The sequence below is a fragment of the Erinaceus europaeus genome, chromosome 11, assembly GCF_950295315.1.
Source record: "Erinaceus europaeus chromosome 11, mEriEur2.1, whole genome shotgun sequence".
In the NCBI taxonomy this organism is placed as follows: Eukaryota; Metazoa; Chordata; class Mammalia; order Eulipotyphla; family Erinaceidae; genus Erinaceus; species Erinaceus europaeus.
Genome location: NC_080172.1, coordinates 49,268,884 through 49,281,095, shown reverse-complemented (window position 1 = coordinate 49,281,095; position 12,212 = coordinate 49,268,884). Strand labels below are relative to the sequence as shown.

The 12,212-nt window shown below is 40.3% G+C and overlaps 1 protein-coding gene across 9 annotated transcripts in view; it reads left to right on the top strand.

Annotated features, from left to right (window-relative positions):
- ASH1L (ASH1 like histone lysine methyltransferase) overlaps positions 1-12,212 on the top strand; it is a 165,228-nt gene that overhangs the window by 51,476 nt on the left and 101,540 nt on the right. For 4 of the 9 annotated variants that reach the window (XM_060201588.1, XM_060201587.1, XM_060201586.1 and 1 more), the window contains exons 3-4: positions 862-975; positions 6,317-10,871. The exons of 2 other annotated variants lie outside the window; for them this stretch is intronic. In XM_060201588.1, coding sequence (XP_060057571.1) covers positions 862-975; positions 6,317-10,871 — 4,669 coding nt within the window. Of the gene's footprint in view, positions 1-861; positions 976-6,316; positions 10,872-12,212 lie in introns of those variants that run through there. 3 more of the 9 variants (XM_007525313.3, XM_016189210.2, XM_060201589.1) reach the window with 2 other exon arrangements.

The window sequence follows — 12,212 nt, the reverse complement described above, 5'->3', positions numbered from 1 at the left end:
ATAAGAACAATTTCTGTCCGCTTCATTATGTACAGACATGAAAGTGAAGTTTTAAAGGGTGTTTTTTTTAATTCGGTAGGACAGAGAGAAATTGAGAGGGGCGGGGAAGATACAGAGGGGGAGAGATAGACACCTTCAAACCTGCTCCACTGCTTATGAAGTGTCTCCCACTGAGACTTGAACTGGGATCTTTATGTGGGACCTTACACTTAATGCTATTTGCACTTAACCTGGTGTGCCACTTCCCAGCCCCCAACGGGTTTATATATTATCAGAATGAGGAGGAGAGAGAAAGAGAGAACCAGACTGTGGGCTGAGAGGTGGTACAGTAACTCATACCTGAGGTCCAAGTTCAATCCTTGGCATCACATCCACCAAAATGATGTACTGGTTCTCTCCCCTTACCTCATAATAAATCTTTGTCAGTAGGGGGAGAGAACTAGAGCATCACTCTGGTATGAGTGATTCAGAAATCGAAGTTAGTACTTAATGGTTTCAGGTCTTCGGCTTTGTCACTGTGCCAGGTTCTGGACCATAGAAGTGATTCTTTTTTTTTTTTTTCAAAGGAAAAAAATGAGGGTGAGGGAAAAACAACTGTGGTTTTATACAACAGGATTTCGTTCTTGAGGCTAAGAGGGAGGGCCCAGTCCCAGTACGTGTGGAACTCCTTTGTGATGCCAGATGTGTGTTTGTGTGTGTGTGATGTAAACTTTTTATAGTAAAGGATTCTGTATAGTCTATAATTTGCTTTATTCTCAAGGTTGCAAATTCTTGGAGCTATTACATGTTTTTGTTTGTTTGTAATGTACCTGGGCATGCAGAGTACCATTCTTTTTACTTTTTTGTTTGTTTATTTTTTAGAAAGAGAGAGAGAGGGAGAGATACCACAGTACCACTCTACCATCTGTGGAGCTTCCCCCAATGTCTTGGTGTTCCCATGTGGTGCTGGGGCTAAAATCTACGACCGCTTACATGGTAAGATTCACATTCTGTATAATGAACTATCTCCTAGTTCTTATTAAAACACATTAAAGTAGTCCAGGAGATTGTGCAGTGGATAAAGCATTGGACTCTCAAGCTTGAGATTGCCAGTTTAAAACCTGGTAGCACATGTACCAGAGTGATGCTCTGCTGTGGTCTCTCCTCCTATCTTTATTATTTATAAATAAAATCTTTAAAATAATAATAATTTCAGGGCACGCTCACATTGCACAAAGCGCAGTGGACCAGTATAAGGATCCGGGTTTGAGCCCCTGGCTCCCCACCTGCAGGAGGGTTGCTTTACAAGTGGTGAAGCACATCTGTGGGTATTTTATTTTTCTCTCCCCCTCAGTCTTCCCCCATCTCTCTCAGTTTCTCTCTGTCCAACAAAAACAATAGCAGTATCAACAGTAACAACAAGGATAACACACAGAAAGAAAGAAAGAAAGAAAGAAAGAAAGAAAGAAAGAAAGAAAGAAAGAAAGAAAGGGCTTCCTAGAGCAGTGGATTCGTAGTGCTGGCACCAAGCCCCAGTGATTACCCTGGAAGCAATAAATAAATAATAATTTAAAGATGTCTAAGAAGTCTTTTCCTATGTTAGGGGAAAACTTTGTATCATTACTTTGTCAAAATGCAGGGTAGGTTTATTGTAAGAAAATGAAAAGTTTGTAACTTCATAAATGAAAGAATATATATATCTATAAATATATCTATATCTATATATATAGGTGTGTGTGTGTGTGTGTGTGTGTTACTGCTGGGATTCTGTGTGTGCATAATAATTCAACCATTCCCTGCAGCTATTTCCCTCCCTTTATGACAGACAGAAATGAAGGGAAAGAGAGGAAGAGAGACTTCTAATGAGTCTAAAAGAATAGGAAGTCCCTTAAGTCTGGGTTAATCAGATAGTGTTTGTATTGTATTTTGTTCTGGTTACCCCCAGTGCCTTGGTATTCTCATGTGGTGCTAGGGCTCAAATCTAGGATCTCATACATGGTAAGACCCACACTTATCTAATGAGCTATCTCCTAACTCCTATTAAAACACAGTGAAGTGTTGGTGTATTGCACCAAAGTAAAAGACTCTAGGGTGGTTGAGGATCAGGTAAGTACAGGTCCTGGAACAGGATAGCAGAGGACCTAGTGGAAGTTGTATTATTATGTTGAAAACTGAGAAATGTTATACATGTACAAACTATTATATTTACTGTCGACTGCAAAACATTAATCCCCCAATAAAGAAAAAAAAACCCACAGTGAAGTGGTCCAAGAGACTGTACAGTTTAGAATTTTTTACATAGTTAAACATGTTTATTAGGATATGACTAGAAAGATCTGAAACTGCTTTAGGCAAAAGGTTGAGTTGAAATGTATGAAGAGTAACTGGTACAAACTGAAGAGCCTAGGAATATATCTCTATCATGATTGCTTTGTATGTCTTCTTTATTAATATAGCAGGTCCTCAGATAACATTTTGCTCAGTATAGACTAGATCCCCCCCCCCATTAATTTATCCTGCAGATTATTCCTTAGCTTTATGTTGGTAAGGTAAATCTTACTTAATATTACTAGTAGACTTTTGGAAACAATGACTTTAAATGATGTGATGAAACAATTTTTTTTTTTTTGCCTCCAGGGTTATTGCTGGGACTCTGTATCTGCACCACGAATCCACTGCTCCTGGAGGCCATTTTTTCCCTTGTTGTTACCCTGATTGTTTTACCATTGTTGTGGTTTTTATTGTTGTTGTTATTGAAGTTGTTGTTGGATAGGACACAGAGAAATGGAGAGAGGAGGGGGAAACGGGGAGAGAAAGACAGACACCTGCAGACCTGTTTCACCGCCTGTGAAATCACTCCCCTACAGGTGGGGAGCCGGAGGCTTGAACCGGGATCCTTCTGGAGGTCCTTGTACTTTGCGCTATGTGCGCTTAACACACTGTGCTACTGCCCAACCCCCACAAATTTCATTATTGGCTAACTGATGTAGGCAAGAAATAAATTTAAGGGGCCAGGCAGTAGTGCAGTGGGTTAAAGTGCACATGGTATAAAGCGCAAGGACCAGCTTAAGGATCCCAGTTCAAGCCCCTGGCTCCCCACCTGTAGGGTAGTCACATCACAAGCATGAAGCAGGTTTGCAGGTGTCTGTCTTTCTCTCCCCCCACTGTCTTCCCATCCTCTCTTAATTTCTCTCTGTCCTATCCAACAAAGACAGCAGTAACAACAACGATAAACAACAAGGGCAACAAAAGGGAAAAAAAAATCCACTGCCCAGGAGCAGTGGATTTGTAGTGCAGGCACTGAGCCCCGGCAATAACCCTAGAGGCAAAAAAAAAAAAAAAAAAAATAAGACAGTGTATTTCTAGTCACCAAAAAAAATCACCAAATTCCTAAATAAAGATCTTAATTTTTGGGCAGTAGATAGCATAATGGTTATGCAAAGAGACTCATGCCTGAGGCTCTAAAGTCCTAGGTTCAATCCCCTGCTGATCAGTGCTTTGGTTAAAAAAAAAAACAAAAAAACTTGGGAGTCGGGCTGTAGCACAGCGGGTTAAGCGCAGGTGGTGCAAAGCACAAGGACCGGCATAAGGATCCCGGTTCGAAACCCGGCTCCCCACCTGCAGGGGAGTCGCTTCACAGGCAGTGAAGCAGGTCTGCAGGTGTCTGTCTCTCTCTCCTCCTCTGTCTTCCCCTCCTCTCTCCATTTCTCCTGTCCTATCCAACAACGACAACAACAATAATAACTACAACAATAAAACAAGGGCAACAAAAGGGAATAAATATAATTAATTAATTAATTAATTAAAATTTAAAAAAACTTAAGTTGTTTATTTGGTTTTTGCTGGCCCTGGGCCAGCAAATGGCAAATTTACAAATGGCCTAATGCATTTGTAAAGTTCAGCTATTCTTGGACTAATTTTTTATACACAGATAAGAGAGCAATGTCACAGCACTGTTCCATCATCCAAGTCTCTTCCCCCATTCTCATGGTGCTACCATGTGTTCCTGGGGTCTCGTGCTAAAACACCAAAAATAATTCTGAAACATGAAAATAAGTAAATAAAATTAATTTTAAATTTTAAATTTTTTATTTAATATCATTATTATGATAGAGACAGAAATAGGGTAAAAGATCTCGAGAGAGATACCTACAGCCTACTTCACTCTTGAAGCTTCCACTCTACTACCACCTCTGCAGAGGGGAAAGGGACTCAAACCCTGGTCCTTGAACATGGTTACTGTGTATGTGTTACCAGTTGTACCACCTCCTGGCCCCAAAATAGATAATTTCATAGCAATCTACATAAATAAATTAAAAATTGTTGTACTGGAGAGTTAGTAAGTGGTAGAGCGTAGGACTTTCATGCATGAGGTTCTATATATTTGATCCCTGGCACCACCTAATATAAATGATGTTATGATTCTCCCTCTCTTCATCTCTTACTCTTTCTCATTAAATAAATTAACTAATGTAATAGGCTACTTAAAACTCTTAAAATTTCATATGTATATTTTAGAAATATGAATTTTAAAAATATTTTTAATGGAAAAAGTGCCAGGGAGATATTAGAGCACAGACCTTGAATGTCTGAGGCCCCAGGCTCTACCCCTAGTACTCCCATATGCCATTTTTTAATGGTACCCTTGTGTCTCTGTCTCTCTCCATCTTTATTTCTCATAAAAGTAAATAATTGTTTAAAAGATTTTATTTTTATTTATTTTAAAAAGGAGACGTTAACAAAACCATAGGACAAGAGGGGTATAACTCCACACAATTCCCACCACCAGATCTCCGTATCCCATCCCCTCCCCTGATAGCTTTCCTATTTTTTTTTTTAATTTTTTTGTTATTGGATAGATACAGAGAGAAATTGACAGAGAAGGGGGAGATAGAGAGGAAGAGATACAGAGAGATGCCTGCAGACCCTCTTCACTGCCTGTGAAGTGACTCCCCTGCAGGTGGGGAGCCGGGGGCTTGAACCAGTATACTAACCAGTTCTTGAGCTTTGCACCATGTGCGCTTAACCCGCTGTGCTACCACCCAACTCCCAGCTTTCCTATTCTTTATCCCCCTGGGAGTATGGACCCAAGGTCATTGTGGAATGCAGAAGGTATAAGGTCTGGCTTCTGTAATTGCTTCCCCATTGAACATGGGGAACTGGTATGGAACTGGTCGATCCATACTCTCCCAGCTTGTCTCTCTCTTTCCCTAGTGGGATGGGTCTCTGGGGTAGTGGAGCTCCAGGACACATTGGTGAGGTCATCTGTCCAGGGAAGTCTGGTCATGCTAGCATCTGGAACCTGGTGGCTGAAAAGAGAGTTAACATACAAAGCCAAACAAACTGTTGAACAAACATGGACCTAAAGGCTGGAATAGTGCAGATGAAGTGTTGGTCGGTACTCAAAATATTTTATTTCTTTATTATTGAGAAAGATAAGAGGAGAGAAAGAACCCAGCATTACTCTAGCACATATGCTGTCAGAGATTGAACTCGAGGCCTCATGCTTGAGAACCTAATGCTTTATCTACTACACCACCTTCAGGACCACTATAAATAAAGTTTTTGGTATGATCTCAGTGTATATGCAATTGCTCCTCTCCCAAGCAATGTTTTCATTCCAATAAAAAAAGAGGGGAAAAGTCCACCATAGCTCTGGAGCACCCCCTGGTGTCAACAATTATTTTAAAAAGAAAAATTAACACCCCCCCCCCCCCCAGTGAGAGTAGTTGAAACTATTGAAACTATAACAGAATGAGTAAAAGGGAGTAGAAATAGGTCAGGAACCGTCTTATACTGGTTTTAAATCATTGGGATAAATTAAGAAGGTAGGTAGTGAACCCTCGCTTAAAATAGGAACATGAAATATTGTATTGATAACTAATAATATTTCATCTATAAAAATAGTACATTCTTATGCTGTTGTGTTAGTCTACAGCAAAGTGAAAGTAAAATATTTGCCTCTTTGAGACAATGCTTTCTGCAGTAGTTATGCAGAGATATTTATGCCTAAGTTTGACCAAAGGTCTCAGGCTTAGTCCCCAATAAGCCAGAGCTGATCAGTGCTTTGAGTAGTAGCAGTAGTAGCAGTAGTAAAAGCAATATCAAAAGTTACTGTGGGAATATTTTCAAATTACTATGTATAGGTTTATGTGGTTGAAAATCAACAAAGATGTTATCTGATAGAAAAAAATCAACAAAGATGTTAAATAGCAGAGGGACTAAGTAATATACTCTGGCATTAGTATAACAGTAGTTGGGCTTTTTGAAAAAGTACTATTTCCTATCTTATGTCTGATTTAGTTTTTCTGAAACCTTTTTCTTATTCAAATTTTAGGACTCCTCAAAATTGTACAAGAAAGCAGGTGATTCAGCAGCCATTGAATGCCACTCTGAAGAAAGCATCCATCTTCATTCACAGGGAGAAAATAATTCTTTGTCTAAGAAGCTTTCTCCAGTACACTCAGAAATGACAGATTATATGAATGCAGCATCCCTTGTTGGTAGTCGGGATCCCGATTTTAAAGACAGAGCATTACTTAATGGAGGAACAACTGTAACAGAAAAGTTGGCACAGCTCATTGCAACTTGTCCTCCCTCCAAGTCTTCCAAGACAAAACCGAAGAAGTTAGTCACTGGCACTACTGCAGGATTGGTTAGTAAGGATTTGATCAGGAAAGCAAGTGTCAGCACTGTAGCTGGAATTATACATAAGGACTTAATTAAAAAACCAACTATCAGTACAGCAGTTGGATTGGTAACTAAAGATCCTGGGAAAAAGTCAGTATTTAATGCAACAGTAGGGTTGGTCAATAAAGACTCCATGAAAAAATTGGGAACTGGCACTACAACAGTATTCATTAATAAAGACTTGGGCAAAAAGCCAGGGACTATCACTACAGTAGGACTGCTAAGCAAGGATTCAGGAAAGAAGCTAGGAATTGGTATTGTTCCAGGTTTAGTGAATAAGGAATCTGGAAAGAAGTTAGGACTTGGCACTGTAGTTGGACTGGTTAATAAAGACTTGGGGAAGAAATTGGGTTCTACTGTTGGCCTCATGGCCAAGGACTGTGCAAAAAAGATTGTAGCAAGTTCAGCAATGGGGTTGATTAATAAGGACATTGGGAAAAAAATAGTGAGTTGTCCTATGGCAGGACTGATCAGTAGAGACTCCATCAACCTTAAAGCTGAAGCACTGCTCCCCCCTCAGGAACTGCATAAGGTATCTTGTAGTACAAACATCAGTAGTCATGAAAATCAAGACATTTCTGAGTCCATGAAAGACAGTGCCACCGGCAAAATTTTTGAGAAGAATGTTTTACGCCAAAGTAAAGAAAATATCTTGGAAAAGTTCTCAGTTCGAAGAGAAATTAATAATTTGGAAAAACAAATGTTTAATGAAGGAACATGCATTCAGCAAGACAGTTTCTCACCCATTGAAAGGGGGCCTTATGAAATTTCAAAGCATGAAAAGCAACCTCCTGTGTATTGTACTTCTCCAGACTTTCAGATGGGAGGTGCTTCTGATATGTCCACAGCTAAATCACCTTTTAGTGCAGTGGGAGAAAGCAATCTTCCTTCCCCATCACCTACTGTATCTGTTAATCCTTTAACCAGAAATTCCCCTGAAACATCTTCACAGATGGCTCATAATCCATTACATTTAAGTCCTACCACAGATCTAATGGAAGACATTTCTGAATCTGTTGGGAAGAGACAATTTACTTCTGAAAGTACCCACTTGAACATTAGTCATAGATCCATGGGTCATAGCATAAATATTGAATGTAAAGGGATTGATAAAGAGCTAAATGATTCAAGAACTACTCATATTGATATACCAAGAATAAGCTCTTCCCTGGGAAAAAAGCCAAGTTTGACTTCTGAATCCAGTATTCATACAATTACCCCTTCGGTTGTTAACTTCACCAGTTTATTTAGTAACAAGCCGTTTCTAAAACTTGGTGCAGTAGCTGCATCTGATAAACACTGCCAAGTCACTGAAAGCCTAAGCTCTAGTTTGCAGTCCAAACCATTGAAAAAAAGGAAAGGAAGAAAACCACGATGGACTAAAGTGGTAGCAAGAAGCACATGCCGGTCTCCAAAAGGGCTAGAATTAGAAAGATCAGAGCTTTTTAAAAATGTTTCCTGTAGTTCACTATCAAGTAGTAATTCTGAACAGGCCAAGTTTATGAAAAACATTGGATCATCTTCATTTGTAGATCATGACTTCCTTAAACGCCGATTGCCAAAGTTGAGCAAATCCACAACTCCATCTCTTGCTCTTTTAACTGACAGTGAAAAAACATCTCATAAATCTTTTGCTACTCACAAACTCTCCTCCAGTATGTGTGTCTCTAGTGACCTCTTGTCAGATATTTATAAGCCCAAAAGAGGAAGACCTAAATCTAAGGAGATGCCTCAACTGGAAGGCCCACCTAAAAGGACTTTAAAGATCCCTGCCTCTAAAGTTTTTTCTTTACAGTCTAAGGAAGAACAAGAACCCCCAATTTTACAGCCAGAAATTGAAATTCCTTCCTTCAAACAGAGTATATCTCTGTCTCCTTTTCCAAAAAAGAGAGGCAGGCCTAAGAGGCAAATGAGGTCACCAGTCAAGATGAAGCCACCTGTGTTATCAGTGGCTCCATTTGTTGCCACTGAAAGTCCAAGCAAGATAGAGTCTGAGAGTGACAACCATAGAAGTAGCAGCGATTTCTTTGAGAGTGAGGATCAGCTTCAGGATCCTGATGACCTAGATGACAGTCATAGATCTACTGTCTGTAGCATGAGTGACCTTGAAATGGAACCAGATAAAAAAATTACCAAGAGAAACAATGGACAGTTGATGAAAACAATAATCCGCAAAATAAATAAAATGAAGACATTAAAGAGAAAGAAACTGTTGAATCAGATTCTTTCAAGTTCTGTAGAGTCAAGTAAAGGGAAAGTGCAATCCAAACTCCATAACACAGTGTCAAGTCTTGCTGCCACATTTGGCTCTAAATTGGGACAACAGATAAATGTTAGCAAGAAAGGAACCATTTATATAGGAAAGAGGAGGGGTCGAAAACCAAAAACTGTCTTAAATGGCCTTCTTTCGGGTAGCCCAACTAGCCTTGCTGTTCTTGAGCAGACAGCTCAGCAGGCAGCTGGATCAGCACTAGGACAGATTCTTCCCCCTTTACTGCCTTCATCTGCTAGCAGTTCTGAGATTCTTCCATCACCTATTTGCTCTCAGTCGTCTGGGACTAGTGGAGGTCAGAGTCCTGTAAGTAGTGATGCAGGCTTTGTTGAACCCAGTTCTCTGCCATATTTGCACTTACACTCCAGGCAGGGCAGTATGATTCAGACTCTTGCAATGAAAAAGGCTTCAAAGGGGAGGAGGCGGTTATCTCCTCCTACTTTGCTGCCAAATTCTCCTTCTCATTTGAGTGAACTCACATCTCTAAAAGAAGCAACTCCTTCCCCTATTAGCGAGTCTCATAGTGATGAGACCATTCCCAGTGACAGTGGAATTGGAACAGATAATAACAGTACATCAGACAGGGCAGAGAAATTTTGTGGACAAAAAAAGAGGAGGCATTCTTTTGAGCATGTTTCTCTGATTCCCCCTGAAACCTCTACAGTCCTAAGTAGTCTTAAGGAAAAACATAAACATAAATGTAAGCGCAGGAATCATGATTACCTCAGCTACGACAAGATGAAAAGGCAGAAACGAAAACGGAAAAAGAAATACCCCCAACTGAGAAATAGACAGGATCCAGACTTTATTGCTGATCTGGAGGAGTTAATAAGTCGTCTAAGTGAAATTCGAATCACCCATCGAAGTCACCATTTTATACCTCGAGACCTTCTGCCAACTATTTTTCGAATCAATTTCAATAGCTTCTATACACATCCTTCTTTCCCCTTAGACCCGTTGCACTATATTCGAAAACCCGACTTAAAAAAGAAGAGAGGGAGACCTCCTAAGATGAGGGAGGCGATGGCTGAAATGCCTTTTATGCATAGCCTTAGTTTTCCACTCTCGAGTACTGGATTTTATCCCTCTTATGGCATGCCTTACTCTCCTTCACCCCTTACAGCTGCTCCCATAGGACTAGGTTATTATGGGAGGTATACCCCCACTATTTACCCACCTCCTCCCTCTCCATCTTTCACTACTCCACTTCCACCTCCTTCCTATATGCATGCTGGTCATTTGCTTCTCAATCCTACTAAATACCATAAGAAAAAGCATAAACTACTTCGTCAGGAGGCCTTTCTTACAACCAGCAGAACTCCCCTTCTTTCCATGAGTACCTATCCCAGTGTCCCTCCTGAGATGGCCTATGGTTGGATGGTTGAGCACAAACATAGACATCGTCACAAGCACAGAGAACACCGTTCTTCTGAGCAACCCCAAGTTTCCATGGACACTGGCTCTTCCAGATCCGTCCTGGAATCTCTGAAACGCTATCGATTTGGGAAGGATACTGTTGGAGAGCGCTATAAACATAAGGATAAACACCGGTGTCATATGTCCTACCCTCATCTCTCTCCTTCAAAAAGCTTAATAAACAGAGAAGAGCAGTGGGTTCACCGAGAACCTTCAGAATCTAGTTCATTGACCTTGGGATTGCAGACACCTTTACAGATTGACTGTTCAGAAAGTTCTCCAAGTTTATCCCTTGGAGGATTCACTCCCAACTCTGATCCAGCCAGCAATGATGAACATACAAACCTTTTCACAAGTGCAATAGGCAGCTGCAGAGTTTCAAACCCTAATTCCAGTGGCCGGAAGAAACTAACTGACAGCCCTGGACTCTTTTCTGCACAGGACACTTCATTAAATAGGCCTCACAGAAAGGAGCCACTGCCTTCCAGTGAAAGGGCAGTCCCGACCTTGACAGGTAAGATGGTTATTTGGTTGCTTATTATTTGTATTAGAGCAATAGATTTTGCCCAGAGGCAAAATTGATATTTACACATGAACTTTTAATAAAGACAGAATTTTGTCTTCATAAATGGATTTTGAAGTGTTACCATACAGTTGTCATGTTCAGTATGTGCGAGAAAAATGAAGGCATGTCTTTGCATTCATTATATTGGAAGGAGAACATTATCAAAGTAAATAAGAATTGACATTCAACTTTTGAAAACCAGGAAAAATAATTTTTGATTGATTGATTTAATAATGGTTAACAAGAATGTAGGATAAAAGTGGTACAGTTCCCACCATCAGAACTCCGTATCTCATCCCCTCCCCTGACAGCTTCTCTGTTCTTTTTCCCTCTGGGAATATGGGCCCAGGATCATTGTGGGGTGCAGAAGATGGAAGGTCTGGCTTCTTTAATTGCTTCTCTGTTGGATGTGGGCATAGGCAGGTTGATCCATACTTGCACTAAAAGACCATTATAGAGTTTTTCATAGATATGTTAGTGCCTATGTAATATTTTTTTATTTTTCATTTATTCATGAGGCAGAAAGAAGGAGAAGCATATCATCACTTTGGCACATGTGGTGCCAAGTATCAATCTCAGAACTTCATACTTAAGAGTCCAAAACTTTATCCACTGCACCACTTTCAGGTCCCTTGTAATGTTTTTAAAACATGTATGGGGGGGGTTTGGGGCTGGTGGCCCACCTGGTTAGCACACATTACAATGTGCTAGAACCAGGGTTCAAGCCTGGGAAAGCTTCACAAGTGGTGAAGTGGAGCTGCAGGTGTCTCTCTGTTTCTTTCCCTCTCGATCTCCTCCTCCCTTCTCTATTTTTCTGTCTAGCCAATAACAAATTTTTTTCAAAAATTAGTAAAACATATATATCTATTAACAGAAGGGAGAAGGACGGAGAGAGAACCAGAGCCTTATACTAGGACATATGATGCCAGGGTTCAGACTCAGCGCCTCGTGCTTTTTAAGTCCAATGCTCTAGACAGTGTGTTGCTATTGGGTTACACTGTGAAATATTTGTTACATGTTTGTCAATATAATGATCCAGTAACTAGAAATGCTTCTGTTTTACAGAAAGGCTTTATTTATTTATTTATTTATTTTTCCTCCAGGCTTATTGCTGGGGTTCAGTGCATGCACTACGAATCCGCTGCTCCTGTAGGCCATTTTTCACATTTTGTTGCCCTTGTTGTTATTGTTCTCATTGCTGCTGTTGTTGTTGGATAGGACAGAAATTGAGAGAGGAGGGGAAGACAGAGAGGGAGAGAAAGACAAGACACCTGCAGACCTGCTTTACCA